Source organism: Onychostruthus taczanowskii, unplaced genomic scaffold (assembly GCF_017590055.1).
Source record: "Onychostruthus taczanowskii isolate IOZ18803 unplaced genomic scaffold, ASM1759005v1 scaffold54, whole genome shotgun sequence".
NCBI lineage: Eukaryota > Metazoa > Chordata > Aves > Passeriformes > Passeridae > Onychostruthus > Onychostruthus taczanowskii.
Genome location: NW_024503013.1, coordinates 5,765,514 through 5,790,213, shown reverse-complemented (window position 1 = coordinate 5,790,213; position 24,700 = coordinate 5,765,514). Strand labels below are relative to the sequence as shown.

General features: G+C 37.8%; 1 protein-coding gene across 4 annotated transcripts in view; it reads right to left on the bottom strand.

Moving 5' to 3' along the window:
* The window catches only part of GRIA4 (glutamate ionotropic receptor AMPA type subunit 4), a 215,799-nt gene that overhangs the window by 47,509 nt on the left and 143,590 nt on the right, over positions 1–24,700 (bottom strand). For 3 of the 4 annotated variants that reach the window (XM_041417023.1, XM_041417022.1, XM_041417024.1), the window contains exons 7-12: positions 22,840–23,007; positions 21,171–21,275; positions 16,135–16,245; positions 8,514–8,720; positions 1,780–2,150; positions 184–382 (exon numbers count right to left, since the gene is read on the bottom strand). In XM_041417023.1, coding sequence (XP_041272957.1) covers positions 184–382; positions 1,780–2,150; positions 8,514–8,720; positions 16,135–16,245; positions 21,171–21,275; positions 22,840–23,007 — 1,161 coding nt within the window. Of the gene's footprint in view, positions 1–183; positions 383–1,779; positions 2,151–8,513; positions 8,721–14,806; positions 14,840–16,134; positions 16,246–21,170; positions 21,276–22,839; positions 23,008–24,700 lie in introns of those variants that run through there. The other variant, XM_041417025.1, reaches the window with a different exon arrangement.

The following is a 24,700-nucleotide window of genomic DNA, read 5'->3' as shown; positions in this document are numbered from 1 at the left end:
CACAGATTAAAAAAACTTAAAACTCCAACAAATGGTCTTGTGGGGGTAAAAATGTAGCTAAAATATTTCAGGAGTTACAAAACCATACTGCATATATTTGCAAATTTACATTAGTTGACATTTCTAAGCATCTCATAAGAGTGGTTGGTAGGGATAGCTGCTCTAATGGATGTGCCAACTTACTCTGAAGAACTCTTTGGTTGACCCTGAGTCCAGTGTCCCGTAAGCAATTTCGGTTTGTTTGGCAAGGTCTTCTGCACTCTCTATTGGGGAGACCATTCGCTCAACAGTCAAGAAAGCAGCGAGGTTAGCAGTGTAGGATGAAATAATGATGAGCGTGAAGAACCACCAGACACCTCCGACAATGCGACCTGAGAGGGATCTAAACATGAATAAGATAATGCACATTTTCCTGTCTCTTGAGCCATGAAAAGTGAGAGAGACAGAGAGAGAGAGTGAAGGCACCATTATTGCTGAACATTTGTCATTAAGCAATAATCAATGGGAGGAAGACAATTTGAATTTTAAATATTAATAGATGCTTCTACTCTAGCAATTTAATGTCTACAGTGTATTCCACCGTACGAATGTGTATCACACATACACAGAAGCTTAAATCCTCTTGGACCGTAATCTCAGTGTTCCTATTATTTCAGGACATGCCTAAAAATAGGAAAAAAGTGTCAAAAAAATACTGGGTAGGTAATCTCTTTTTGGAGACAAAAGTAAAGCATGGAAGCTGAAAATCAGTAGGCTTCTTGGTTTCCTCTTAAAAAAAAAAGCAAAAGGCTTTGCATATGGATTATGTTGGCTTTAGGATTAACATGTTCCTGTCACCCAAACTTCTCAAAAATTCCACAAGCTATTGCAATCATTCATTGAACATCCACATTTTTCTTCTTTAAGAAGCAAGAATTTTGTGATAGAAGAGACATTTCTGTTAAGTAAAAAATTGTATTTTCCTTTTCAATACCTGCAATTTGATGAGAAGGTTGTTGAGGAGCAAGGCACATTCACTCTTGATCAGTACCAGTTTTATTGCTAACTTCAATAATAGAAGGATTAGGCCAAGGCTGAACACTCAAAATTTCACTGCAAATGGCTAAAATGAAACCTTTAAGTTTGAAAGATTGGGTCATAATATTTAATTAAAAAGTTTTAGTTACTACCTGTTAAAGTTCCAGAACTTCATAAAATGTTGAGAAATTCAGGACTGCATGTATTAGACTAATCATTTACTAGATGAGCATATATTATAGGACCAATCATGCATTATAGGACCAAATGTAGTAGATCTGAGGCATTGCTCTGTTGCTCTAGGAACAACACAGCATGGCTTCTCAGAAACAGTCAAATATTGTCTCTCACAGACAGCAATATTTGTGAAGCAGCACTGTAGAACTTGAAACAGAAGTGGGGCATTCCTTGATGCAGGGCAGATATTCAGCACTACTGTGTGCATTTCATGGTTGTAACACAATGGAACTAATCTAGCAACAACACAGTTCTTCAGAAGTCAACCCAGTGGAATTTCCCCCGTGTAAATCTGCTGTTTCTGACAGTTGTTTGGGGTTTATGCACATTGATTGGTAAAATAATAGTAATGACTGAAATTTAAAATAGATTGCTTGTCATGGCTGTTAAAAAAATAAAAAGAAAAAAAAGAAAAAGAAAAGGTTGAAGAATGAACTTCAAAACACTGCCAGGAAAATTAATGAAAGAAGGTTTATGCTTCAGTGTTGAAGACAAAACGCAAATGTAAAAAGATTTGACACAAACCTTGGGGAAATATCACATCCTTGTTGCATAAAGGCACCCAGGGAAAACCAGAGGCTGTTGAATATGCCAAACTCATTGGGAGGCTGGTCACTGGGTCCTTCTTTCCCATCCTCTGGTTCTTCTGTGTGCCACTCATATGGACTAAACCTGCTAACTAGGAACAGGACCACACTGACACCAATGTAGGCAAAGACTATGCACATCCAGATCTCATACGCCAAAGGGTCCAAGAAGGAAAACACTCCTGGTTTAGATTTCTGGGGCTTTTTGATCATAATGGATATCCCCAAACTCATAAAAGGCTTAGAAAAATCAATGACCTCTTCTCGTACCAAAGTGATGGTCAGAGGCGCAACAGCAATCTCTGCTTTCTATAAAGAAAAAAGAAATATAGATGTATAGATTAATTGATGTGTGCTTATATACTTGGTAAGCAGTTAATTCCAAAGGTATGTTATTAACATGAGGACACTGTGGCTTAAATGCTCTTTGTAGCATTTTTCTCTTTCTTTCTATCACACTCTGCATTTACTCAATATGCTTTCAGTAAAACATACACATTGCAGGTTATTATGTTACAGAATTATACAAATACTTAATTCTTCTGCTAAGGAGAAGACTCTTAAATCTTATAGAGGTGAGCAGCAGTATAGGAAGATCATTTTAGGCATTAATTTAGATTTATATAATAATATAAATATAATTTATAGATTTATAAATTTATAAATATTAGATTTATATAATAATATAATATAAATAAAGGAATTCAAGAAAGAATGGAAAATGAGAATTACCCTATTGTCACTGAATATATAGAGACTTTTTAATTGTTATATTTTGATAAGCCATAATAATATTTTGAGGTAAAGCAGTTCATAGACTCAAGAAAGCTCCAAATGGCATGAGGCTGCAAAAGTGATTAACTGTTGCTGTGATTCCACCAAACTGCACAGAGCTGTCTCAAGGGACATAGAGCCTAATAAGACTGAATTAGGTTTTAAACAGCAAAAAATGGCAAGTATACTGGAAATAGGTCTGTAAAATCATGTGATAAAAGGATAAAATGTATGCTGAATCCATTCCCACTAGTGTCAGGAACATTTTTTAAAATGTATTTCTAACATGTTTTTTGGATGACGATGCCAATCTTGAATGAATCATTATTGATGGAGGTGATTATGGTTGCTAACAATGATGTCTCTATGCACCATAAAATATTGGAGCTAAGCTAATGGATCACTTTTCTCCTTAGGGATGCTACACTACATCAAGGAACAAACAAGATTTGTTCCTTGCCTAGCCTTGCCTTTTACACTAAAGCTGTCATTACAGCAGTGTTCAGATGAGAATTGTGTGGGGACCTGGGTCAAAGGATGCACCTCTGAGAGGGGAACAGATGCAAGAGCTGCTGAAACCTGTGTCCTGTTCATCATCATGGTGCTGTGTCTAGGTACAGCCACAGGGCACAGCCCGTGCTCTGTGACCAGTGTGGACTTCCACACAGCTTCTGGGCTCAGGAGAGTAACTGTATTTTGTGAACACTTTGTTTTTTGAATGAGGTTAAAACATGCTGAAAAATAAGGATGTGCTCAAATAGTTTAATCCAATGTTACGTAAATAGCTTGTGTGCCAAAGAAAATATTGAAAAGGAGCTCTTTTGTCATCTTTCAACTTTGAAACAGGTAAATACATTTAAAATAATTTGTGGGTTTTATGTGCTAATTCATCTGGAGCCATATTTTCAACCAGTATTGGGTAGTTAAAAATTGCACCTATTTTGGCAGCTTTGCAATTGTAAATAATTCAAAAAACTGACTCATTCAATGGCTCAAAAATGCACATTTGTATTAAGATGACTGTATATTAATCATCAGATTATATCTGTCATTGTGAAATAGTTGTGATGCAAACACTTACCAAAATTTTATATAAAGACATTACATTTTAAGCAATACATCTGAAATCATAATTTTGCAAAGGTATCAGAAATTACCTCTGGTGCTAATTGTCTCAGGTATTATGATAACACTGCTAAACCTCTGAATTTTAATTTACATTTTGTTACACAAGGCATTTTAAAAAAATTTGTCTTCCTAATCCCTTGTGATTACCTAAATTAGGCTGAAATAGACGTTTTATGAAAGCAGCTATTCTATGAGAAGGGTAACATGTCTAAAAAAATTTTTTTTTACTAGCCTGAAAATTACAAAGTAAACTTAGTTCCTGTAGTTTAAAGACGGTAGGCTGATTTGATGGCTTTTCTGCATATTTTTTTTTCATCTCACTCATAAGTAGCTTTTCTCCAGAAGAATTGTTTCCTTCTTTAGAGGAAGGAAACCATTCCTTCTTTTGTATTTCTAAATTTTGATTATTGAGAATGCCTAATGTGGAGTCCTTTAAATAAGCAAAAGAACCATGGCAACTGTGATCTCTTCGTGCCAATCCTCTCTGTGTTTGTAAATAACAGACCTGGTCGCTGGTCTTCAAAGGTGTTGGCTAACAGGGTTTTTTTTGTGTGTCTGCAGATTTCTACTGGGGTTAAAATAGGTTTGTGTGTTTTTTGGTTTTTTTTTTTTTTTTTTTTTTTGTGTGTGTCTTCAGGTTTCTACTGGGGTTAAAACACAGATTCCTGGGGTTTGTTAGTTTTCACAGTGTGAGCTGGAAAAGTGACATTGCCATGTTAGTATGAATTGAGAAGATTTTGAATACCTGCTTAGCACATTGCATATTATATGAGAAATGCTGGAGAGGATTTATCTTACCAAATTTAAATGCTCAAACAGGGTATGCAGAACTTGAACAACATCAGAACTGCTGCCTACAGTACTTGAAGGAGTTAAAGAGGAGAAATAGGAACTTAACCCATTTTTTTTTACAATAGTGATCTAATATCAGATAATTCATAATTTAGATAAATCAATTTTATGCTAAGAAATCTAAAAGGAAAATATATAGCTAGGTCATAATTAAATGCCAAAAAACTGGAGAAACTACAGCCCCCAAGACTGATCATATTATTATTTTTGTAAGACTATTGTGTGCCATGTAAAGCCTACATAAACTCTTCATCGCAAAAGCTAAATAATGAAAATAGCTGTGCATGATAATTACCAGCATTTGTGCTTTGCCCAGTTAATGTACACCATATAATTATGGATTTAAATGATTAACAATATAACTATGGTGCAAAAACAATTAATGATTTTGTTGCCATTGAAATCTGTTTTGACAAAGACTAATGATACTTCACAGTTAAATCAACTGTGTCTGTAACAGCATTTCAATCAAGGCTCCACCATTACCAAGTACAGATGCATTCTGGATCATTCCAATATTACAGAAGGAGACAAGATTGATTCTGATGGGAGGAGACATTTTATTTTCCAGAATATATAATCATTATAACATTGTGAATAAAATTTATGCTTGGTACAAGTATTTTGAAGGTAGTAAAGCTATCGGAGAAAAATAAGGCAGAAACAGATTTTAATCTCAGAAACTCATGGCTTCTGAGATTTCAAACAGAAATGAGTTGTGACCTTTTGTGCTAAGCAGTGAAAGAAAAGCATTCTGTGTCAGGAGAATTAATATTTAATTGGAGCTGACTGCTAGTGAATTTGGAAACACCTGTTACATGTGCTTAATGGCACTTCATCCCCAGCCAGCATTTCTTCTGTGAGCTAGATATCAAGGCAAATGGAATCCGCATGGACCACTGCATGCATGTGGATACATCAGGGACAAATGACCAAGATTTCCTTGTTGTTTTTAATCATGTGCTAAAAACAAAACAAGAAAATAAGCACCATCCCCACCATGACATTCTGTACAATCTTAGCAAAACTGTACCCCATTTTATATGATGTTCTCTCTGGAACATGATGGAAAAATCAACAGTGGGGTTTAGAAAATGACTACCCTGCTCTGTGCAGCACCTGAGTGTCCAAGTACCAGAATAAACTCTGGTGCATACAGGAACGTGGGATAAAATTTTCACATGTCCATTCTCAGTAATAAGCATAGGGCTAAGGGGCTTTGAGGAATGGTGGTAAGAGCAGGAGAGCAGAGGAACCTTTTGTGTTGTACAGAAAGAGTCCAATCTCACCAGCCAGAGCAAAACTGTCTGTTAATCCATTAACACGGTTGGGAATTAAAAACTGTAAAATGTTTCCCAAACAGATCATCTCGTCAACTTGCTAATTCAGTTGCAAATTCTCTCCCAGTCCTGGTTGCAAATAAAAAGCCTTGCTTGAAACACAGCCAACCACTCAGACTACTTGTGTTTATGGTTAGGGGATCTATCAGAGAATATGAACACACTCCTCTTCTAGCAGAGCTTTGCAGCAAAGTCTCTGGCTGACTGATTTTTCTGTTTTCTCCTGGGCCTGGAAACCTGATGCTCTGTAAATTGTCTGGCAAGGATTCAAGGAATTTGCAGGGACGATGCTCTTGATGGATTCCCTGTGGAAATCTTTAGCAGAAAGCTTTATAAGTGACATAAAGAAGAATTTCCTTTAAAGCTACACCTGTAGCATGCTTGGCATAGCTCTTGGTCTTAAAGCCCAGCAGCACTGGACAGGCCACATCACTGCTGTCAAAGTCACCCGACCTCTAAACCTGCATGGCCTCATTAGAGCTGCTTGTAGGGTAAGGTCTCTGCTCAATCCCCGGGTCCAGCTGGGCTCAGGAATTGTTTTTGACAGTACTTGTGGGCCAAAAAATGTACTGGAGACCATTCTTGCAATTCAGTAGATTAATCAGGCAAATTCTGAAGCACAGGGACATTCCCTGGTGCCACCGGTACACCAGGATGGATACAGCCTCAAGGAGCCTTATGACAGTAGAACAAATGTCCTGGGCAATAGCTGTCTTCAGTAAAAAAGCAGCTCCAAGAGCTTTGCTGCAGCTCATTCCCAGGGCCCAGTCCCAGAATGGCAAGGAGACTGCAGCCATCCTAAACAGACAGCTGGAAAGAGCCTCCACCTCACTCTTTTCCATTACAAAAAATGAAGTGTTGGCCTTGTATTCTGGGCTGACCTTCTTCTTGCGGATAATTTGCAACAGGTTCCTCATGCCTGTGAACTTAACTGCTTTCAGCTCTGTTAAAAGCTGTAGGTGTTGACACATCTGTGTGAGCTTCCTTACAACACTTTTTATTTTTTATTTCAGTCTAGTACTAGACTTGGAATTGATGAGGTAAATTTTTTAAGATAAAAGAAGGAAAAAAATGCCCCATACAAACAGAAAATACAGAGAAAGTGTCATATTAAGTTTACTCTATAATTTTCAACTAGATGATAGGCCACTGAAACTGTACATATGAACAAGAATTTTCTCATAACAAGTAACATTTCTTGGATAATTGAAAAAACATTCTAGTATAAAACAGTGCTTGGCCATTGATGTCCATGGGTTTGCTATTGCAATTAAAAGCCAGAGAAGGAATAATCGCCGTACTTGATCAAATAATTCTGAAAAATTTTATCTTTTACTGTCCTAAGAGTTGAGCTGCTTTCAAGCCACTGAAGTAGATATATATGCTTGGTGACATTCAGTGTTTCTACTCTTTAAAGAGAAAATTGAGGTTGGCTCCTTCATGAACTTCAAAGAACATGGAGAGTTTTGTAAACCTGATAGAACCTTTCCATTCCAATGGGGAAGGAAGATCACTAAAATTCTGGGGTAACATTTCCCACACTCCTACAGCACCGAGACTCATTCTGCAAATTCCCTTGAACTGATGCTAATGGAGAATTTATCAGCTATGCTAAACTGGCAGAAGGGAACTGAAATGGAACTGCTACAAAAGCCACAAGGCCTTTGCAACATATGGCCTGAACTGTCAATGGAATTGTGAAAAATGCAACTGGGGATGGAACAAATGGTATGCAGGAGGCTGAGGCATGTTATGGGTTATGGATGGAAATATTCACACCTGAGTAGTTTGAGGATTTTTTTTTTATTCCATCACTAAAATTAAAAGCTTCTCTAAGAATTCTGAACTGTTCTCAGTGCAGATACTAGCAACTGTAGTCATCAGCAAGCTTAGCTCTGAGTTTTGCTACTTTTGGTAACACCAGATATAGAAAATATTTATTTAGGCTTGTTGGAGCTATTTTCTTTTAAATATTGGAACTTTATGTGTCAACAGAATTGCTAACAATTATGGTATTCTGAAGAATCCTTCTCTAGAGCACTCTACAACATAATATTCTCAGTCGTTAAACTTACCAGGTTTGATCTTAAATTTTATTACTGATGGTCATCTTAAAAGTCTGTCTTCATTGTGAATTGCCTAATTATGTACTTGTCTGTAGTGGTTTATTACCTATGTTTACTATATATCATGGTGGATTTTTAATTTATCAAACTAGACCAAGAATCCCATCTTTTTTAAAAGATCTGTCCACCGTTCCATGAAAACAAATTAACGAGTGATATTCTTCCCAACCAAGTTTTACAGTGTGTCAAGAATAGGTCTCTAACATTAATGAATTTTAAGTGATATACAAACTATGGATGTGCTAAAGTTTCAAGGTACTAACTGAATAAATAGTAGAACTCGCATGAAACTATTAAATTTTATCTTGAAAATAAGTGAAAACTCACAGACCTGAAACAATATTCTGTTTCTTTTCTGTGACCCCAAGATTAAATAAAATGCGCATAGATTTCCTATTTTATGACTTATACTATGATAAATTAAATCCTCCTTCAAAAATTGGTATGCTTACCCCATAAACAAGTTCTCCCACCATCCCATTCCAGATTTTTGTCTCTGGATCCCTTGCTCCATATTTTCCATCAGGAACAATGGCAATTTTGTACTTGATACCAATATGTTTTGCAATTTCTGATGCCAGATCTACACAGTATCCTTCAAACTTGTCATTCCCTTCAAACGTATCATGGTTTTTCTTGAACATAACATATGGGGCTTCCTATAATGAAAGAAGTAGAATTGTAAAGGAGAAGTGTACCAAATATAGTCTGAAAAAAACAAACATGTCATGAGCTGACTGAACAACACACAATTTATAAAAAGTTCATGGACAGTATTAGCACAATTAAATTAAAATGTATGAACAGAAATCCTTCTGACAAGATATACACTAATTTGTCTTTTATATTTCACAAGAATTATTGACCTTACTTTGTTTTAAATGAAAGACCTTAGAGCAGTATATGCTAAATTTAAAGCATGAATAGAGGTTGGGCCTATACAGTGCACAGGGCTGTGAGACTTCTAACTTCAGTGAGTAAGCATATCTTCTAACATAGTGGGGTTACTGCCTATGTAATTTCAGATGTAGAGCCTGAGTGACTTCATTTCTTGAGGTTTAGAACGTATAGTTCCTAAATGGCTACATACATCTTAGTGAGAACATAGAAATATACTCCCAAGGAAATATGCATCTTCCCTTTAAAATAAACAGTGCAGATTCTGCAAGGTTGTTTAGGATGAACTTAAGTGATATGCATGGACAGGAATGGTATTAAGTTGACAGTGACTTTACATGTTGTATGAAAAAGAAGTACCAAATATTTTGGGACAGTGAGTGCACTGAGAATGAGCAAAACCTGTCTTGAGGAGTGGATCTTGCATTCCCTGTATAAACCATACTATCACAATAGTGAACATTATGCAACTGGGAAATCAAGGTAATTTTTCTTGTTAGCTCTATGTGAATTCAGACTTTAGAAATTATTAAGCAAAACTATACTTTCTGATGGTGTTTTAAATTACTTCACATAATTCATATTCAGAGCCAGTTCCAGACTGTATTTGTCTAATATAAAGGGTAATTAGGTCACCTTTGTTTGAATTTACATCACAAAATACTGGCAACTTAATTTCTCTCTTTGCTCCCTGGAAAATGTTGGTCTTTTGACACTAACCTTGGTAGTATTCTGCCCCATTCCCATCTTTCCTACAGATATAATTAGCATAAGAATAAAAATAAATTAAATCATGTAGCACAGCAATACCTGCTTCACTGAAACTACAAGAACATCATCTGTAAGCAACAACAATTTTGTAACCTGTATTAGGTGTCTAACAAGGGAGGTTACATGAGTGCAGTGCAATGAGTGCTTTTGCCTGTATAGAGTTTGCATCTTCAAAGGAAAACTGCAGAGTATTACCAGCAGCCAGTACTTTTTGTTGTATTCCTATCTCTACTTAAATCACCTTGATCTCAACCACTGGTATTCTAGAGGGAGAGAGGGAGAAAAGCAGGGAGATCTTGACCTCTGCAGAAATTCTTGATTTTCGTAAGTATTTTGGCCACATGAATAAAATGTTCCTCCCTTGCAAAGGCTTTTTGTTTGAATGAAAGGAAGAGCCAAAATCTGTGCCTTTCCACATGTTATTGCACACAAAAAGGTTTAAAATAAACAGAGGTAAAAAATACTCTGTCCTGTCTGTGGTTTAGCCACCTGCTTGCTAGAAGGGCAGCCCAGTCTGTCCCGTCCTACATTTGTGAACTCTCCTTACAAGCTTCAGCTACATTGTTTGCTGCACCTCAAAAGCAATTTTGCTTTCCAAAGGCCAGAGTCAGTGATTTCTAGCTCTTCTGATTCGGCCATAAATCCCCAGCCAAAGGCATGCAACTAGAGTCACACCAGGAGATAATTATGGTGATGGATTCAAAGAAGACAGGCACAGTGTATGCCAGATCAGCTTGCTCCTTCTTCCAAATCCCAGAAACTGCCCTTCTGCCTGCACCTCACCACTGGCAGGGCTGCTGCAAAAAAAGCATTTTAACTGTTTCTGCACAGCAAAGCCAAGTGACAGATGCTTCAATTTTTCTGTTAAAAGTTAAGTGAACTTCAGCCCATCTACCCAGGAGTTTTGTGAGGGAACGCAGACAAGGGAAGTGCAGTGGCCCAATACTGTCCTTGTTTAGGTACAAGCAGAGGCATCCTATGCAGTCGAGTGACCACTAAGATCTGACAGGGACCTTGGGTACCTGGAGGAACCGCACTGGTTCTCTTCCCCATCCACCTCCCTTTCTTACACTGATCTCACTGATTTAGAGCAAAATATAGCAGGGAGTGTTTTTTGTAATGCAATTATCTATAGAGTAAGGTAGCATGCCTTGCTGTGACTGCTTTCAAAGAACCAGCAACTGAGTATGATCTGCCAGTGTGGAATGGTACAATTAAAGATAACAGCAACACTGACTACCATTTGCTTATTACGTTGATCTTTCCCTCCTAACCTATTTTATATCTCTTTACATCTTGTGCCTACTTTACCTGCCAAGTAATCAGATATCTATTTTCAAGATAGAATTTGATTGGGGAATGCAGGTGGGACTGCATGCGAGTTTCTGATAAAGACTGTTTTTTTAAAAAAAAGAAATCAAATAGTAGCCCTAGTTTGAAGTCCTGTCAATTTCAGGGTTTGACAATGTCTCAAATTGATGAGGTGTTCAGTTGTTATGATAAAAAAACATTGAAAGGCAAGTTTTACTTGGTTTGCTAACAAGTAACTTACACAGATGAACTTTCAAAGTCACGCTGTGAAGTCATGAAACATCTGAACTGATCAATAGCATGTACTTAGCTATATCTTGATGCACTTTTCTATCTCTGACACTGAAAAAGACTTTTTATTTTGTACAGTCCATTGCAATAGCATTTTTGAAGTTAGTAGTAATGTTGATGTAATCATGGTAGTCTAAAAATGCAAGAGCTGCAAGTTGTCTGTGGAGAGGTATTATCTTCTATTAACCAGCTGAAATAGCTGAATACGTAGGCCTACTTTTCCCATTGTTTCCAGTTTTAGCATCTTGTCTAATAGAAAGATTATCTCTGCCCACCATCTTTGTGCTTACTGTATTTTTGGACCCTGAGCTTTTAACCTACTAATAAAAACCACATTGACTTCCTGCCGAATGAGGTTTAACATTGCAATATTTGCAAGATTTCAGCTGCTTAAGAGTATTCTATGGAGTAGTGAATCAAGGAAAAGTCCACATTGAAATGACCAATGACTAGCACAGAACAGATATTTGAAATGGTGCAAGCTTTACTTATATAATTCACAATTTCATAACAATACTTAACATTTGCAAATACAAGTTGATGTCTGCAACAATTACCTTTATAGATGTAAACAGATCATTTCACCACATTGCCACAAATTCATGTGTACAGTTAAATGCTCACAACTGATGATTCATACTACAAGGGAAGTCGGACAAAGTAACTAACCCAAATAACAAACAGATCTAAACTTGGTTCTCCTATTCCAAAGTGGATTTCAAAATATTCACCATTGCAAAAATAATTTGTAAAAGTGACAAATATCTGTGCAAGGAAATTTTTGATTTTTAGAACAGGTGTGGGACACATTATCACACTTTATTCTGAAAGAGACTTCTGTAAGTATCAATGGAAGTTTTTTTTGGTGACTTTTTCTTTCTTTTTTCTTTTTTTTTTTCTTCTGAATAAAGTGTCCAGGATTCGGTTTGAAGTCTTTATTATTTTCATGCAACAAACTTCATTTTTTTTTCCTCCAGTCTACTGAAGAATTTAATTAATAAAGTTTCTAATGAAAAAATATCTTTCTATTATGTGAAAAAAGGCTGTAATTAGAATTTCTGAGGTAAGACTCTATCAAGAGTATATCAGTCAAAACAGTGATGGTGACTCTCAGTCACCTAATGAAAGTTGCCTGATATTTTTAGATGCCCTAAGGTGACCTGCTTGACCCCAAGGTGCTGTTCTGCAGGTGCTTTGTGCCTGCCCTTTACAGATAGGTCTGATACCCTCAGTATAAGGCATCTATCTATAGGCCACTGAATCAATTTCCAAATCTTTGTGGAATTACAATCTTAGGGAAAAACTTACCCCACATGCCTGGAAAAGTACATACACCAGCTAAAACATCCAGAGGGAGAGGTCACATATACAGCATGAGACAGGCAAGGGTCTCTCTGCTGGTGTAAGAAATGGGGGACAGGCTGTGTACCCTAGAGCATCTTGAATGTCACTGAATGCAACTGAATCAATACCCTTTGTAAAGTCATCCACATCTAGGTGACGTGGTTGTGAACTGGATCCTGCCCTTGAAACTTAATCTTGCCAACACCAAGGATATCTCATTCAGATATTGAACTGTAAGCCACAATGCAGATGCAGCTCACTATCAAGCTTTGGTTTTAAAGGAATTTTGTGATTTTTAATTTTTGCAGTCTCAGAGTTAAGTACAGAATTGGCTCTATCATGAAATGTATGGAAGAGATTTGATTAGTCTTCTGAGCCTACTTCCCTAAATTCTTCCTCAGCAACTTGGGACCAGATTTCTGAGCCTGTAAAACTAGAGATGATCATTCTCCCTAGCTAGACAAGCCCCTTGCTTTACCTTAGTGTTAGAGCAGGGCTGCAAAGACCATCTCCTGTCATGCAATGAGCCTACTGTGCATTTGGAGGTGTTACCATCCCACCCCAAAGGGAATGCCTCTGCACAGGTAGGAAATCTGTCTTTTCCAGAGTGCAGGAGGCTGTGCATCACATGATGGGCAGAACAGGAGCTATAAATGGCAGCTGGTAAAGAACATCAGCTACCTCCTGCTGCCTCCTCTCTCTGGGCTGCTCTGCACCACATAGCTAACTGGGGATAGGCTGAGAGCCTAAACCAAATTTGTGAAATAACTTCTACGTGCTCTCACTATGTTACAAATGAAGAAAACATTTTGCCAAGTAGAAAACACTGTACTAAGTTCTTTGGGTGCAGAGCCTATTCATTATAATGCAGTTTCTATGCAACAGGCATACAGCCACACTACGGCAAAGTAAGCATAGACACATAAAAGCTGAAGAAACAGAGGACAAATCAACTTGTGCTATTTGGCTTTAGGCAAAAATTAAAGCAAGCCATGCTGAAAACCTGTAAGCTTTTCCTATGCTGCCACGACATCTGTCATTGAAGACTGAAAAGTCTGACAGCACTGCTTGCAGAAGCTTTTCAGTTTTATGTTGAAAAATATGCATGCAATCAAAATTAAATGTGTCATCTACAATGGTTCAACTTCCCTTCAACACGAAGAGGGCAATGAAGAGATGAAAAAGTCTCTGTGGCATTTGCAACATGACAAAGAAGAGAAAAATAACAGGACTCTGGAAGTTATTCTAGTTAAATGTTTCTTTTCTTTGTGTGTGTGATCATATGCTTGTAGATGCTAAATACATTGTCCTAGCAGGCCAATATTAAGAATCATGGTTCTATTCTGCCTTCAGCATCATGTGTGCAGCTCCCAGAGGAGTACATGGGAGATGAGCATGATAAGGCAGAATTCACCATATATTCTTATTCAAACCAAATTCCACTATATTTCTCTTGCACTGTGATTTTGAAACATGGAAAGGGGACAGTTTTGGTCAAGAAGCTCTGCTGCTTTCAATTAATTGCATTTATCCAAAAATGACATGCTGCATAAACACAGGGCATGCTTTGGAATATTAATTCAGCTTTTTGGTTTTGCAAATGATCCCACCAGTCCCTTCAATACAGGGGCTGGAAAAGCTCTTTTGAAGATAACATTTATTATGCACATCAAAATGCTTCAATGCAAACAGGACAGGCAAGATAACACATTTTAAAAGCTTTCTTGTTTTCCTTTTTTTTCCTTTCTGGTGAACAGAAACTTTTCTATTACTTTTCATTATTATATTTTACTTGCATCTCCTAAGCTTGGAGCTATTTATGGAAATTACAGTATTCATATGTGAGAGCTTCAGTCAAAGGTATCAGGATTGGTTTGAGAGGAAAATTTCGACTGAAAGCTTGTAATTCACATCGTTCTCTTCTCAGCTTGGCAAAGTTGAAGGTTAACATCATCTGTTCTAGACATTTCAGATTAGTCACAGAACTTTTCTTGGTGGTTCAGTGCCTGGTCATCCAGTCAGGAACAGTAATCCATATGGAAAAATTAGCTCAATGTTACTAGACTGGTGGTTAATACTTGAGCCTTAGTTAGGAATGTTCGCAGCATCTTGGGACTCTTTTCTTCCTTGATCAATTTCTTAAAATAGGATTCTTCATCAGAGGCTGAAAAGAGGAGGACTGTACTGAAGTATATTTTTTTCCATCACCGTGTTTTTTTTTTTTTTTTTTTTTAGGAAAAAGATACATATATTTAATATTTCCCATGCAAAAATAAAACTAGAAGTTACACAATTTGGTTAGGAGTTACATTCTGAATTCCTGTATAGTAGTTTGATTGTTTTGTATCCTGGAATTATAACGTTCAACAGGAGATTTGTTAAGACATAATTAATGCATAAATGCTGATACAAACTGCTGAAAATCTGACAATTAACTGTATTTTTAGTTAGAAAATGTCTTGATGCTTTCCTTTGGATTACTTTAAACTCTGTATTGAACTAGAAAAATTATTTCTTTATAACACCTTCAGAATATTCCTTCCCATTTGAGACACAGTTTATTGGGTTAACATGTCTTGTCTAAATGAAGCAGGTGAAAAGGGCAGTGAACTGAGATGTAAAATCTTAAAAGCGGTCACGTAAAGGTCACCCTTTGCCAGTTGGCTTTGATAAACATCAGCTTTAAAGGGCATGTCTGACTTCAGAGGAAAAAAAATGTTAAATATTTTGTTTAAAATACAGATTTGTAGGAATCAATAGTTTTGAAAAATTGTGGATTAAAAATGTAAATTAATGAAGCAACTCATTCTCATTTGCAACCACTCTTTAAAAACACCATAATCCTGGAAAATCAAACTCCAAATCTATACAGATTTTATTAAAATGGAAATTTTACTGCAATGCTGAATGAACATTAAGAATGCATCTACTAAATTCATGTTTTCATTCACAATTAACAACAGATAATCCAGTTTTGACTGGCTGACTGAACCATACTACTTAGAGCTTTAGCTCTTGCTAAAGACAATTATTGAGTTTATAATTTACCAAGAAAAAGGGACACCGGCATTACAGTAATCTCATTTTATACCCTCTGTTCTATTCTGTCATTTAAAGGTTTTGGGTTTTTCTTTTCTTCCAGTGTTCTGTGAGACAAGATTTATCAATTAGAGGTTGTAAGAACTTATATCTCTGAGACTTATTTTAGGAAAAAATGGAAAAGACTGAATTAAAGAAAAAAATTACCACAACTCAATTTTTAAAACCTGATTTCAAGTGAATAATTATATTAAATGCATACCAAAAAAAATCTGTGCAGACATGACTGTCAGTATAATTAAGATGTATGGCTCTCATCCTCCCACCAACCTAGGAACTGGCAGACTAAATTAGATCATAACTAGAAATGAGATTGTGTCACACACCAGCATAAGCATTAAAAAAACAGAAACACCTTACCAAAATTGTAGTGACAACTACTGTCCTATTCTCAATGGCTGCAGTGTCATTTCCAAGTGTAGGTTCATGCTGAATCAAAACTAATTTATCCATGTCATTCCAGTAACCAACCTGCAAAAAAAATGTGTATCATTTGCAGTAAGGTGTATATTCTGCATAAGTACAAATGTAAACTACTACAAGAACAAGAGTGATCCAAAGATGGTTTTGTCCAAAGGAAGTGCTGTCATGTTAGATATGGGAGGATGCATGTATCACTTTGGGTGTACCCCCTTGCACTCCTGCTGCACAGAGACAGACCTGGTGTCCCCTCCATTTTGCTGCTCCTGAATGACCTGAGCTACTTACTTCAAGCAGAGACACAAGGTAAATAGCATTTTCATTAGCTTGTAGCCTTCCTGGGGCATAAATGAGATACAAGAATGTTTTCTCCCCACAAGAATATTTTGATTTGTTACTCATCCAAATCTTTTGGTCTTAGACTGAGGAATGAAAGACATCTGGATGACAGTTTTGCAATCCCATGGCTGATCTCAGTTCCTTGTTCCATCATGGGCTTCCCAGGAGACCCCAGCTCCAAGATTTATACCGGGCTTGTTCCACTTAACTGCTAGCACTGACCTTTTATTACCTGCATTAGAAACCCTGTTATTTGTGCTTTTTTTACACTCACAGGACAGACAGTACCAGCAGACAGTGACTCAGCTCATGCAGGATAAGCATCCTTCCTAGAAAGGTGCTTGCTTTTCCCACTGACTGCAAAGCATGGTGAGACTGAACTCTTCCTAAATATATCTCTGGGAAGTGCCTACAGGGAGGTGGAACAAATCAGGCTTTTCCCTCCTTGGCTGCATTTAAGCTGCCATAACCCTTCCCTGAGCAGCTTTAAGGTAAAACAGCTGCCCTTGTTTGTTGCTGGCAATTAACTTCTCTAGAGTCAGATTTGAATCAGTTGTCCTTGTAATCCTATGGAAGAAAACCCCCAGACCTAATTTTTTCCCCCCTTCTTGCCCATTCTCTTTTCTGCAGATAGATCATGGCTGTCTGCATCCACTGACAAGGCTGCTGGGGCTTCTTCCTCTGGCCCAGCACTGACAGCACTCAGCTCCATGTCAACGGACAATGTGAACACAAATGTGTCAGTAGCACAGCGTTCAAATCCCACCTCAAGGGGCTTCCCTGCTTGCTGAGAACCTAATGAATTGGGAGACCGATCATTCTTCCCAGTATGATTTAACACACACATGATCTAAAAGGTTGCTGTCAAAGAGATGCAATTGAACCAGGCACAGCTCAGTTTCTGGGAGCACCTGGGGACGAGTCAGCAGCAACTGCCCCTTGCTCCCTTCCTTGGTTAATTAGGAGTTCATGAGACCAAGAGCTGGGAGAGAGGAATATCTTGTTTATCTTACTAGAAGAGGAACAGGAATTTTAATGGAAAGTGGGTTCCAGGCAGAACTTCAATGTGAAGCAAACACACCTGTGCATACACAGGTTCTGGTATATTTAGTTGAAATGATCCTTTTCTTTTTGAGATTGCTCTTACAGCACTGGAGCCTTGATTTAGGGGTCTGCAACTAACAGGAAGTGTCAGCAGTGCTGATATAGTGGACAGGAAGATTTTCTTCCTAGTAGTATGCACTTATAACACATATTCTTTTTCACCCAGGCAGCCATACAGCCACAGATAAAATAGATTATTAAAAAACGTGAAGTTCTCGTCAAAAAAGTGTGACCAGCTAAAGGCAAAATATATACACGAAAATCTGTCAGTTTGGGGAACTATTATGATAGTGAATGATGATTTTTCATTGTGCAATTCTTCAAGGCTATAAAGTTCAGAAGGAAAGCAGAAAATGAATGATATACTGTGCTACAGAAGTAAGCACCATATGAAAATTCAGACAGAGATAAAGGCTTTATTTGAGAAATGACAGGCATCTTTTAAAGGAATTTTAGCTTTTGGGCATTGATGTGAGCTTGTATGTATTCAGTGCTAACCTGCACTAAAGTAACTCTGGAACCAGATTACTGAATAAATATAAAAGATATGTCATGACACTTGTATAAAAGTATAGAGATACACAGTCACTTTGAGAACACTAAATAACAGTATGCTTTCCCATAAATACCTCAGCTCCACAAGGAAAAAAAATCCTCAAAGGACAGGATTGAATTTAGCTATAAAAGTACCTCCAATTCTATTTGGGTTGCAATTGAACTTCATAGCAGTTGCATCCACTTATACAGAGGCTGAATTAATCTTTTAGGAAAAAAATACTGCAAAAATATTTGCCTCAAAATAAATTTGCCATAACAGTTCGGCATTTGAATGAACAGTGTCCTTTCTGTCCTTTCTGAAGGACTGTGCACCTTTAGTAACCACTGAAGTGATCCTGTTGGAGCTCACAAGCCACTGACAGCAAGAGAATACTGAAACCTTTTGGTAACTAATTTTCATGTTGCCAAGTTGGAATCCAGAAGCCAAATCTTAGACTGTCTTATGCATGCAATGTACTGTATATATTTTGTTTGCTCTTTCTTTTCCATTTTGTTTTTCATTTTGGTGACAGGATGCATGGTGGATGACACAATTACAGAATTATTGAGTTGGGAAGGAACCTCTGGAAGTCATTTGGTCAAACCTTTTGTTCAGCCTAAAGCCAGTTTCCCAGGACTGTGTCTGAATGGTTTCTGAATGTCTCCAAGGATAAAGACTTCACAACCTCCCTGCTTCACAACCTGTGGCAATGCTTGGTCACTCTCAGAGTATGAAAAAAGTATTTCCTAATGTCCAGAAGGAACCTCCTGTGTTTCAGTTTGTGCTCATCAGCTCTGGTCCAGTCCCTGGGCACCAGTGTAAAGCCTGTATCACTTGATCACAACCCTCCAGCCACAGGAGCCATTCCATTACATCTCTGTGATCCTTGTCCTCCTACCCTTTCCCCTCACCAGCAGGTTTTGTTTCTGCTGTGCAGAGAAGAACCAAGTAAGAAGTGCTGCATAAATGAAACTAACGTGAGCATAGGCCAATATTTCCTGTTTTACTAAACCATGTGGAAGTCTGCCTCTTTCTAGCTGTGCCGTTGTTTAATGGTCTCTTCACATATTTAAGGCTGTGGGCAACAAAAATCACTTCCTAAAGATTAGAGCCATGCATTACTCTGACTGGAAAGGCAGCTGGGTGACTCATAAGTCATGTTATGTTGGACATGAGAAGAAGACATTAATAGTGAAGGACTCTTAGTCCAATTAAGTACAGTCATTTCTCACATATTATATAGTATTTGTCAGGCTGGACCACAGAAATGGTTCGACGACCACATATAAAGCCCTATCTAATACATGAGAAATAAATTCTTGTGAGTAGCCACATCTGTCAAAGCTGTTATGACTTGTTATGTCAAATACAGGTAAAGACTTAGGAGTAGCAGCGAGGCATGACTGAAAGGTAAGAAAAGCACTTTGGGCCTCTAGCACAGCTCAGACATAGCTCCTGTGTTTGCAATCACCCTCCCCTTAAACTGCAGGCAAGAAGAGAGGATGGGGACATACCTGCAGTGGTGCCAGACACCTCTCCCATAACAGGTGACAAAAGTTGAAACATCAACTCTTTTCAAAAGTTTGCTGACAAGCAAATTCTCATATGAGTTACTGAAGTAATTCCCATATAGTTACTGACATAATTAAACACATCTCTTTGCACCTTGCCTTTCCTCCTGTACAAGAGGGAATAGAGGATGGAATAATTCACTGTTTCCTCTAGTGTACCCCAGCCACCCATATATCCTCCTGGCTGGCAATAGTGTGGCATGGAGACTGGAAGGAAGCTGGGGTGGTAGTAAGATCAGACACATTTTTTCACAAGACAGCAGACTTCCCAAAAGAGGAAAGACAAACTCACCTTTTCCAATTTATTCCTCAGCCATCTGTCACACTTTCCAAAGGCAACTGCACCAACAGGCCTTACATGCAGGCCCACGCTTTGCTTTGGTCTGCGGCTCTATACTGTGATATAGTGGCAATTTTTTCATCCAAGTGTGTAATTCTGCTCTGGGTCTGCAGTTTAACACTCTGCCTCCTCAGCTATGTGGCAGGTAACTCTCTCCAGGGACACACAGTTCACCTGGTAGTATTTACTGCACTTGTCACCTCTGGCCAACAGCAGAGGACTATTTAACTCAATTTTGATTGTTTTGGCCCTACTCAAGCAGCCAGGAGTGCCCTATTCACCATCACCTGTTCCCTTTTCTTGTTGTGATGACCTCACAACAAAATAGGTTATAATGAGTCAAAAAAATGAAAATTCTTGAGCTTGAGTATGTTTTCTGCTCTTATTTGTTTTATACTTGATAAATGGACAAATTTCAGCACAGAAGAGAAAGGATCAACAAAGTACCCAAGCTTATCTTTTCCAAGTGATTGGGATGAGTGATAAATGAGCATTCAGACATGAAGGATCTGCTCAGACATGTATTAATGTGCATTTGCTTGCAAACAACCAAGCCAATCAAGCACACAGTATTAGATACTGCAATAAATTTCAGAAAATGAAAGTATTCAGGTCATTCTCTCTTCTTCCTCTCTCCTCTTCTGTCCTTTCATCCTTAAAAGCCCAGTGTCAGTTACAGCCTATGGTTCATGTTTGCACAGAATGTACAAATCAACTTGCTTAAAAATGCAAGTAATTTTCAAGACAGAAGTCTTGGGATAAGAGACAAGAAACATCTACTACTCAGAATTCTGACCATTTTCCATCTAGCAACATGTCATCCAGCTGGTATTCATTAGTATGTCTGACTGACTGGCATCCCACCACTCCAAGATGCACACTTGTTTTTGTGTTCACTAATTTGAGGCACTGAATCATAGCATCTAGTAGAAAAAGCAGCTAAACCTGCTTTCACCAGAAATATCCATGTACTAAGCGTATTATACCTTTCCAAACTGCGGAGTCCACTTTAATATGTGTGCATAACCATTTCATCATACACAGCTCATTTCTATGATATGAGGATAGCAATGCCAGCACAAACCTTCCTAGGGCCAGTATTTTTCAGCTCAAAGACATCCATGGTGTAGTTGACTCTGCGCCCGTAGTGGTCGAACTGAACATTTCCAGTCAAACCTTGTATCCGAACCTACAAATGGAAGGAAAAACCGTCGTGAAGATCCAGCCTTATGCTTTTTACTTCAAAAGTCACAGAGCAGTACAAGTTACCCTGGCTATGTCCTTAGATAACCATAAGAACCCTACTGTAGAAAGAAATAAAGTTGGCTACTTTCTTTATATTCTTTTTTCCTGTCAAACTACACTCAAAACTGGCTTAGATATGTAAGTATCTAACTGCTAAAAAAGACACAAAGTGGACCTTCCCTTCTTTCATGCTGTGCAGATCAGCACCTTCCAGCTGCAGATTCTGAAGAGAAATACATTTTTTACTGTTCTCATCACTCCTGGGGGCATATGAAAAAACCTAAAGGAAGTTTGTCCTGAGCTCACGTGTCTTTTTAGCTCCAACTCCTACGTGACAACAACCTTATCCCCAGCAAAGTAGTTTACTGTCAGGGAAAATGATACAGGGCTGATATGGAGAGGGCTTGAAAAGGGTGTTTTAAAAGCATTAGAAGGAAGAAGGTCAGATGTGAAGCCTTACAATTGGCTGTGGCAGTTTCCCACCACCAGTGCCTCTGTTGAAACCAGAACATTTTTTCTTTCTTTCAGCACTTTACTGTGTCACTGAAGGATACCCAAGCTGTGGTCCTTGTCCCAGAGAAGTCGTGGCCATATTGCTGATGGCTTTGATTTTACCAGGATCTGGCCATGAAAACCTCTTTGGCAGAATTTGAAGTCTCCTGCTGTCTGCCTAAGCACAGAAGCCTGACTTTATGTTTCTCTCAATTGTTACAGATCTGTGCATCTGCACAGAATACGTGAAGCATACAAAATGCTTTATTTCTCTCCCTAAGAGTCGGGATGTGGCTTGAAATCACTTACTCTTTCCCTCTGTCCATTTCTATCTGCTGATTTTTCTCCAGGACTGAAATCTTGGCTTGCAGGCATGGAGCTGCCAGCTCTGTCAGCAGTCACTTCTCTTCAGCAGTTTCTCCTGAGTGGAGTCTGCTCATTTGCAATGATTTAAATTCTACTGCAGGATTTTTTTTTTTTTTTTTTTGTTACTGTCCCATTCAAAGGAAAGGCTAAATCATCTTGACAGAGATCTGGAACTTTCTAGGCATCCATATTCATCAGGAATTCAAAATCCTGAAATAACCCATAGCTCTGGGTTATTTCTTTTTAAAGAAAAAACACAAAACTACCTATGTGATTTCCCTAAGAGAAGTCTACTTTTATTGAAGATGACAGAAACATATGTGAGAAGTTATATTATGTGGTTATATCTTTTCTTCTTAAATGACAATATCTGTACAGTCAGGTTATTTGCAATAGTAACAGGTGAACTCAGCAGTGCAGTGGAGGAAGTTCCAACTATCTCAAAAGATCTAACAGTAGCTTCAAATAGTAGTAGTTCCTTTCTGCCTTCATTCCAAGTTACAAATCAGAACAACCTGAACAGCCCAAACTACTTCCAATTTCCAAGTAAAAAACAATTTTCCCTCTCCTATTACTACCGTTGTCAAGTCATACAGGTGCAACTGGTATCCAGCATTCTAAAAGATTCCTAGAATAAAGCCTCCCCTTACCTGTTTTAATGTCCTCTCCATATCAATTCCTTGACCCCATGGGGCTGCAGGGTTGGCAAGACAATCACCAGCATTTCCTCTCCTTGAAATATCAATTTTCTGTTTTCTAAGATTACGGAAAGTTTCAGCCATCACAAGTACTCCATCATATGTCAATGCAGATGTATACTAAATAGACGGACAAACACAGAGTTGACAAAAAAAATCTGCTGTTTCAAGATAATTCTAGTTTGATTCATTATACAGCAATTTCTATATCTTCGTTTAGAAAACAGCTCTCCTCAAAATCAAAAGCAGTTTTGTCTAAGGGACAAATGTAGGACATTTCCGTAGGTACAACATTAAAATTGTATTTCCTAAGGGTAGAAAAATCTGCATCTTAAGAATTAATTAAAAAGAAAACAAATTAATCTTGAAATATTCAAGTACTTTTCTTTTTTTTTTTTTTCACTTGACTTATACAATAGGGAATAACCCCATCCTCTCAACTTACTCAAAAGAAAAGAAGGAAACATTATGTCACTGAGAAAAAAAACCTGAAAAAATGCACAGATGATGAGCAGACATCCAGGCTACTAGAACTATTAAGGAATGATCAAGAATAGATTCTTCCTATTGGAAAACCTGTATTGGATCTCTTCCTGATATGTACCCTGAGCACTCTGTGTTTCTACACTAATTACAGCAACTGCTCTAGGTTGATAACACGCCAAATGAAATGAAACATTTAGAACAAGTCTTTGGCAGATGTTAGCCTGGAACCCCATAAACAAAGGGGTGCTTTCTCAGTTTGGTCCTCTGATAAAAAGAGTGCAATAGGAAAAGTTGTTCACATGCCCAGGGCTGCTATTGATATGCTTGCTAACTTCCAAAATTAAAATTCCACTATTCAAATCTAATTTCCTTCCTTCCCTTTGTCTTGCAGATTACAAGGTCTTTGAGACATGATTTATCTTTATAGCCTCAAATTTTGATTATTCTGAGATGAATTATGTGTGATTCCAATTAAACATGCTGACTTCTCAGAAGCAGACAGAATAATCCTGCTTTTGTCACAAGGAGTCATATAGGTAGAATTTTTCCCATCACCAGTAGCTGGGGATGTCTGCATTCCAAGCCCTTGTTTTTGGTTTGTTTCTTTTTGTTTTTTGCCATTTTTTTAAACGTAAATTTTTGGAGTGTCACTGAGTTCTGTAGCTATGTCTTGTAATACCCATGTTGATGCTCTTTTTAGACTTTACCAAGCTACCAATGTCTCAGCCAAGGGAGGGCTGGTTGCTTATCTTTGCATAATGCCCAGCACAAAGGGGCCCATTTTCAAACATGTCTGGTATGCATTAGTGCATATAATGGCAGAACTACTTCGTTGAACTCATATTTACAGCTGTGCTGTGATTTGCCTGCCAGGAAAATTATATGTCAAAGAAATATTTTTTTATCAATCTGTGAAGGATTAGGATAGAGGAACTCTGGGATGAGATTTAAAATCACTCTTGAATGTGATTTTCACATGAGGTTTTGAGGTGGAAAATTTCCAGAGGAAACCCCATGTGAAAATTTAAAGGTAGCAAATTTACAGTTAAAGTAATATCTCATCCAGAAGAATTAACCTGTCAGGAAAGATCTGCACTCCAGAGAAACCTAGATAATTAGACTAATTAATGTAAATTTTATTGAAATTAAGTTGTCAGTTAAGCCTTTGACCTTTATCTGCTGTCGGTAAAGGGGTGAAGTTGGAGAATAAGTGACAGCAGACATTTAAGTACATCAGCAAAATGTGTTGCAGTTTTCATTTCCACCATACAAATATAAGGACAGTCATGATTAATGGCCAGTAATAGTAAGATCAACAGCCTTCTCC